The sequence below is a fragment of the Montipora foliosa genome, chromosome 8 (genome assembly GCF_036669935.1).
Source record: "Montipora foliosa isolate CH-2021 chromosome 8, ASM3666993v2, whole genome shotgun sequence".
NCBI classification, from domain to species: domain Eukaryota; kingdom Metazoa; phylum Cnidaria; class Anthozoa; order Scleractinia; family Acroporidae; genus Montipora; species Montipora foliosa.
Window position 1 is genome coordinate 9,630,989 of NC_090876.1, and position 7,581 is coordinate 9,638,569.

At 37.3% G+C, this 7,581-nt stretch overlaps 1 protein-coding gene across 2 annotated transcripts in view; it reads right to left on the reverse strand.

Annotated features, from left to right (window-relative positions):
• LOC138013113 (uncharacterized) overlaps positions 1 to 6,392 on the reverse strand; it is a 34,781-nt gene extending 28,389 nt beyond the window's left edge. Inside the window, exons 1-7 of one of the 2 annotated variants that reach the window (XM_068860085.1) lie at positions 6,151 to 6,262; positions 5,043 to 5,083; positions 3,899 to 4,003; positions 3,399 to 3,441; positions 2,613 to 2,691; positions 1,619 to 1,663; positions 430 to 482 (exon numbers count right to left, since the gene is read on the reverse strand). In XM_068860085.1, the coding sequence (XP_068716186.1) occupies positions 430 to 482; positions 1,619 to 1,663; positions 2,613 to 2,691; positions 3,399 to 3,441; positions 3,899 to 3,919 (241 nt within the window). In that variant the 5' untranslated portion in view covers positions 3,920 to 4,003; positions 5,043 to 5,083; positions 6,151 to 6,262. Of the gene's footprint in view, positions 1 to 429; positions 483 to 1,618; positions 1,664 to 2,612; positions 2,692 to 3,398; positions 3,442 to 3,898; positions 4,004 to 5,042; positions 5,084 to 6,150 lie in introns of both variants that reach the window. The other variant, XM_068860084.1, reaches the window with a different exon arrangement.
• Positions 6,393 to 7,581: the final 1,189 nt, after the last annotated feature.

Below are 7,581 nucleotides of genomic sequence, written 5' to 3' on the forward strand. Positions count from 1 at the left end.
CGAGAGACAGCCAACAACTCCTTGAGTTAATAAGTAGTCTTGAGAAGTCTAATTTCTTTAACCAAGGTAGACATATACTGCTAATGACGCAGTGGCGAATGTTATGACCCTTGCATATACTGTTAAAAGACAGCCTTTAGCTGGCTTTCTACAAAGTGTAGCAAGGTTAATTCCAAACCACAATACAAATTCAGCCAGTGATCAAAGATCTTCCAATTGGAATACTTCTGCAAAATGAAGTCAGCTTGGTGGCAATGTTTCAAAAAGGCTTGATTATGGTGTATGAGGCCACGTATGTTTTAAGAGGAAAAAGTGTTGTATAATCATGGTAAATTAAATGCCTCTCTTTTTTACCCACACAGGACACATCTCTTTTTAACCATGCACAGGACATGCAGCAACAGCATCTTGCACTTTAACAAAACTTACACTGCAAACTATAAGCTGTCAAATCCACACCAATCTTCAGGGGAACTTCTAGCCTAAAATGTGATTTAAAAAACCAGTTAAAGAGAGACTTCTTCCTTACCAAACCTCTTTATGTCACATACCAGTAATCCTGTAGGAAGCAAACTCTATTCTTATGAAAACCATTTCTTTTGCCATTATTGCAAGAACAAATCCACTCCTGGCCATGAAACAACCACTTATGGTCTTCCCTCCTTTTGGATTTTACCTGCAAGACTCTGGACCTCTCTCTCTGATGACACTAGGTTATTTGCCACAATTCCATAATTTAAAGGTAAAATGAAGTCATTAAACTTACCACCACAATCCTTGTTATTTTTTTCACATCACCTATTTCACTATTTAGATTCTACCTAATTAGTTAGATTAAAGTCATTAAACTTACCAACACAATATTATTGTTTTAATTTATTGTATGTAGAATGTTTAATCATTTTGATTCTACCTATTAGCAGTGACCATTTATTCATATAGCAGATAGTAGCCTTTTGTTCCCTTTTACACCACTGTGACAATATTACTTTTTGGCACATTGTCAAATGCATCAGGGGCAACCTTGTTCCCTGCCAATGGAGAGCAACAGGAAGCAAATTGAAGCTAGGTTCTTAAGAAGAGTATGAAACTTCGTTCAAGTGACAATTCATCATAACTCTGACAAACTGCCAAAGCGTATTGGGAAGCATGTTGCTAAATAATTTGCATGTAAGATAGTATTCAGATATTTAGAAACTTCCGCTTTGACAGACCGCTCTCAGATGGAGATTTCAATCCACTGCCCTTGTGTGAGGCATGCTAATCCTGGCAGCAAAGCCACCAGCTCAGACATGCACCAGTTACACTAACAACAGCCACATATTAAGAGTCAAAGCAAAGTGGAAAAACTGAGATTGTGATTCACATTAAAAGAAAATTATAACACATGAACAATGATGTTTTTGCATATTTTAAGAAGTTGAAGAGTTAGGATTATTAGGTTTTGGTTTAGGTTTAAATCTATGAAACAATTATCATTCACTTAACCCATTGACTCCAGGGAGTGAGACTTTGCTGTGTCTAATTTCAAAAGATTTTACTCGTCGATGGGCGGCGATTCAGGACTTCATTGGTTAATGAAGATCAATACTGTAATAGCTAATTAATACAAACTTACTTTCCTTTGGAGATGTCTTGCTTGATTTGTAGAAAGAAATGGTATCTGAAATAAAATACACAAAGATTATCCTTGGCCATGTACCTGCACATTTTCATTTAAATAAAAAAACACTGGTTCCTCTATGTTTGCCAAAGTTAAGTCTTGTTGGATGGAGTTTCATACATGTACAAGGCTGCTCATGCCTACGAAAATTTTTGCCAGAGGCCTTCGGGCTTCCAACATTACCTGTTTTTTCAAAAGCCCAGAATTAATAAATTCAAAGTGAGGATGAATCACCTTGTGATAAGTTAGGTGCCCGTCTGGGCTACTCGTTCAGAAATTTGGTCGCCCACGCTCGCAAGTAAGGCACCCTAGGTGACCGGGCCACCGTTAGGCAGTAGCCTTAATATACCTGGATGGGTGACCAAATGGGGATACCCTGTGTTGTACGTTTGGAAGGAACAGACATTGTGCTTTGGAAAGAGCACTAATCTCTCGCAAATGTGAATACGATTATTTTTATATTCCAGTTGTTGCTGTTACAGGTTAAATTTCATTTCAGGTCAAAATGATTTTAACCTGTAGGTTGATTTGTCATTTCTTTGTGTCTGGTATTTATTACCAAAAAGAGAGACAAGGAAATTGCAAATCAATCTAGGTTAAAATCACTTTGACCTGAAATCAAATTTTACCTGTAACATGCCATAAGTGGGCTGGTGCCAGGGTTTTCCTCCCTCACTGAAAATCAACAATAATGAAATAATATTGTTGATTATTCACCAGTGAGGGCTTGTAGAAAACCAATAAAAATAATAGTCATTGAATCTGGCTTCCATATAATAATTATTGAAAGAATTTTGCAAAACATGGAAGCTGTTTTCCCTGTTAACAATCTCTCCAATCTGCATAATTCTTGGTAACCTTCTTGCCCTTATCCAGTATGAAAGTGCTTATTATATATTTTCTAAGCACACAGGCCCAAGAATCCTGCTCAGTGCATGTTTAATCTTACCTTGTCAGCTCTTCACTGAGATCTTGGGGCTCAGCGGCATAGAACCTGACTCTAAAGTGTAGAGTGAAGGGTGGACCAACTGGAAGCAAAGACCAAAAAACTTCATGAAATAACTTAGGGTTTCACTAATTTTTAAAGTTGTATTTTCCATCAGGACTGACGAAGACATGTTCAGGCCAACTTCCTTTCCCCAAACAGATTTCCTTGAAAGTGCTACTATGAACAAAAAATCACTTCCTCTTTTTCTTCAGATTTTGAAAGTGTGATTGCTTAACACTTGACTGACAAAAATCTGGCCAGCTTTGATTTTTATACAAAGGAAGTTTACTTAAGTGTACAATGACAGACCATGACTCCCATTGCGCCAAAACTCTTAAAATATAATACCTTGGAAATAATTTGACAGTGGGAGAAAGCACAGTTGTGCAGCCAGACCAGGTCCAGGTTTCTGGTAATTAAAACCCCAAATTTACACTAATTATAATAAGATCAAGGTTAGGCTGTTAGAACAGGTCTCCCATTCCAACAAAAGCCTTGGTATACAGAAGACAGACAGGAATCGGCCAGTGGCAGATAGCAATATATTGTGCTTTGAGAAACAGTGGGCACATAATGGAATACCTTTGAAAAGGACAAGTACTAGTAAGGAGCCATTAATGCTCTGGACAAGAATTAACAGCATTTAGTCAGTGACAGTTTCTTAAGACAGAGTTGATTCTTTCAGTTGACTAATCCCTGAAGGACTGCAACCTAAAAAAGACCTTCCAGGTTAACATTATGACATACTTCTGACTTGTTTCTTGATCTTTTTAAGAGGATCCAACCAATGCTGCCAAAAGAATAACACTATATGCATAAATCTGACAAAATCTTCATGTATAATGAGCTATACAATAAATAATAATATTATGCCACCAACTCTTTTCCCTTTTTTTCCTGCACTCCAGAAGCATTCTTGCCACCAGAGCCTCCAATCGACCCAAGGCCCTGGGAAACTCTATGTGGGAGAACATGCGCCGTAGGGTTCTTACAGCCAAAAAATTGGCTATTTGAACCTTACGGCGCCTGCTCACTCCTCGTGCTTACATGAATGCACCAATTAGAGACACTTGATCGTTCTTCACAAAAACCAATGAGAAGACAGTACTAGTCTTTGTTTCGGGGTTCCCCAGAGCTCTTCTCTCCCTCAGTCAAGAGAAGAGCTCTGGGGTTGAGATTGGGACCAGAAGAAGACACCAAAAATGTGAACAAACAAAAAGCAGATCACTATTGAAAAATTAACTTACTGAAACTTGGTGGGTGTCCATAAACTGAAGTCCAAAGTAGTCTTTTTCAACCAGATCAAGGTTTTTGAAGACAAGATCAAGCAGTTCTTGCCCTTTGGCCTTTTTCTGAGAAAGAACAAAAAAGTATACAATATGTATCTGATCCTCCTTGAATACATGCCCCACTGTTTGGTACTAGCAAATTTGGTTCAGTGGTTATTATAAGGCTTGAGTTGAAATGCTGCATGTTTAGCCAAAAAAATTGAACCATGATATGATGTTGAAAGTTGAGTTCGTTAGAAGCACAGCTAGTCTTTAAAGCTGTCCAAATGAACAAATTATCAAGCATGTGGTAATAAAGCACTTTTCCATTAAAAAGAAATTACAAGTCTTTAAAGCTGTCCAAATGAACAAATTATCAAACATGTGGTAATAATTTCTGAAATAAGCACTTTTCCATTAAAAAGAAATTACAAGAGGGTGTTATTTGCAATTTAAACAATGTCTGCTTGGACTTACAGTAAAAGAATGGAGCAATACAGGTTTTGAAGCCAAATTTCTGCTGCAAGCATAATTATACTACATGACTTGAATGTTTTTCTACTAATAATTATCAATTCATAGGAGCTTTCGCAGTTAGCTCCATATTTAGTAGAAACATCACTAGGAAAAAGGATAGCTACTTACAGCTATTGTCTTTCTTTGTTTATTGTTCACAGTGTTCTTTTGTTTTAAATTGACATCTTGGCTTAACTCCGGACATTTGCAAAAGAATCACTAATCAGTTTAGGTTATCGAAAATATAATGCTATTATATGAAATTCAATAAAAAATTGTCAAGTACTTGTGAAGAATTTGTGAAGAATTTAATTTCTTGAAGAATTGAAAGAATTGAAATTGAAAGAATTGAAGAATACCTGCCACGAAATTTGAATTCTTCACATATGAAATTCATAATAAAAATTTTGTGTTCAACATACTAGCGGCGACACACCTCAAGGAGTTTAAAAATAACCTTGTATGCCATCTTAATACAGAGCTACTCAGTTAATGTGTTCATTCACCTAGATCAAGATTTCTGTACAATGCTGTAAATCATAATAATATAACACCTCAAGGGGTTTAAAAATAACCTTGTATGACATCTTGATACAGAGCTACTCACTTAATGTGTTCATTCACCTAGATCAAGATTTCTGTACAATGCTGTAAATCATAATAATATTTTGCAAATTAATGAAATTAGCAACAGACAGATATAGGCCAAGGCTCATACAACAAAAATGTGGAAGCAGAAAGATTCCCGATAACATTAATTATTGACGTCTAAAATGTTATCCTAAGGTATCATTGAGAACTGTCCGGTAGATGAAGTAAAAATACGACAAAAGGATGCAATATTCTTAAATATTTATTTTTGTGAAAAGAGAACTCTTTTTTGGCTCATGGAAAGGACCCTTCAGTCATCAAGTATTTGCTGGATGCGGATGTTATTCGGTTTAAAATTGAGCTTTAATTAACAAAAGGTCAAAATCCGAAACTTAAGAATATTAAAGGGGATGATTGTGCGAAAAAAGGCATTTATGCAAACCCAAGAGGTCATGTGAATCGAAAGATTGACAAGAAACAACGTATCAAAACGTATAAAGTCCCCTACCATGTTTAAACCTATTTTGGCATTTGAGCAAAAATGGTCCTTTTTTAAATTGATACACGAAGGAAATCAACTTGTCGTCGACAAAACGCCTAGCATACTTGCAGAGAAGCAGTTCTCTTAATTTAAAGGTCAAAAACTCAAGCTCTGGTTTCTAGTCTGTTCTTTCTGATGTCGTTTTACTTTCCGTTCCATCTAAGACACTCTCGCTGAAAGGCCTACCTGTACCCAAATGGCCTACACAGCGAAGGAAGATGGTACTCAATTGCTATTCTCAACATCAAGATTTTATCTCATCAAAATAAAATTAATAGATCCAAAAAATTCACAAAGCATATTCTGTTTGATAAGGCTAAACTAAATATTAGCCTTGCATGAACATTCCTTTATACCGTGGTTAGTCTGGGAATGGCCGCTGTATAGCGCAATTAAAGTAAGATTACAGCTTTAATATAATATAATATAATATAATATAATATAATATGAGAAACTTAACAAAGTTCGCATGGCCATACGGAGTGTTCCAGCACCGAAATTCCCAAGTCATTCGAAAAGTATCCGTTAATAACTTATTAACGACCAAGAGATCACAAATACTGCAATAATCACAAATGCTTACGTCCAAATTGAACGAGAGGTCGCTGCCATCGAGAAGAACGATGACATAGTCCAAAGCATGTTTGTCTTTCTTCTCCTCTTTATCTTTACCAAACCTGCGACGAAATCTTCTACTTAACCTGTACATGGTGGAAAACAGTCAAAAATTCTCAGCACATTAAATCAACGAGTCGTGTTCTCTCAACCGGTGAAAATTATCTCAATCGTGTCAGTTCATATTTATTTATTTCCGAATCGCATTTGAAGCATTCCTTTGATTCCACTGCACGTGAGCCCGCACGCAATCCCTATAGTCCGGAAGAGTTCGTTTACAGTCGTAAAGTCGCCGGAAAGTGCACCCTTAAACGATGGGCGCCTGGAAACTAGCTAGTGCACTGAAGTGAAAATGGTTGTGTTGTGCAATAGTACCAAACGATCTTACTTAAGTTAACTGAATAGAGGGTAATGTGAAGTGCTAGATACTGTCCTATATGAACCATGTGAGCGTTAGCCCTACTGATGGAAATGGGCCCACACAAAGACAGAGAAAAACTCTGACCAGGGTGGGAATTGAACCCACGACCTTTCGGGTCAGATCTCCGCCGCTCTACCGGCTGAGCTACAAGGTCAGACGGGAGCAGGCCGTGGGAACTGAAGATGTTCAAGTCACGGCAGTGAACATGTACAAGTACAAGGAAAGGTTACGTTTATACAAACGTTGGCCGTGTAGTACTTATATTTTAAACAGAGTTAACTGAATAGAGGGTAATGTGAAGTGCTAGATTTCTATCCCATATGAACTATGTGAGCGTTAGCCCTATTAATGGGAATGGGCCCACACAAGGAGAGAGAAAAACTCTGACCAGGGTGGGAATTGAACCCACGACCTTCGGGTTAGATCTCCGCCGCTCTACCGTATCTTACTAAAGACCTGGCCAAACGCTTGCAACATCAGAGCAGTATTATAAATGATACAGTCCGAAGAGTAAATAGACTTAAGGACGGTGCCTACTAATTCAAAGGTATTTTTGCCCTGTTTATGATTACTCGCGGCAGAAAATGTAGATCTTAACAAGTGTTATTAAAATCCAAAAAATAAATTGGGGGTAGCCACGCAATTTTCAAAGATAATCCACAAATAATATTTGTAAAAAGCTTAAAAATACAAAGCAATTTATGGCATTCTTTCTCAAATTGAAGCTTAATTGTCTCTCAAAAATCCATGGTTACCCCCAGTTTTCTCTTTGGATACCAAGAGTACCTACTAAGATCTACTTTCTTCGGATAGTTTTAAACCGCGAAAAAATATCCCTGTGTTAATAAGCATCACCGATAGGAAACCCAAGCAATCTCGATCCCAGAGCTCTTGAGAGAAGAGCTCTAGCTGTAGCTCTGGGGAACCCTGAAACAAAGTGTCTTCTCATTGGTTTTCATGAAGAACAATCAAAGGCGT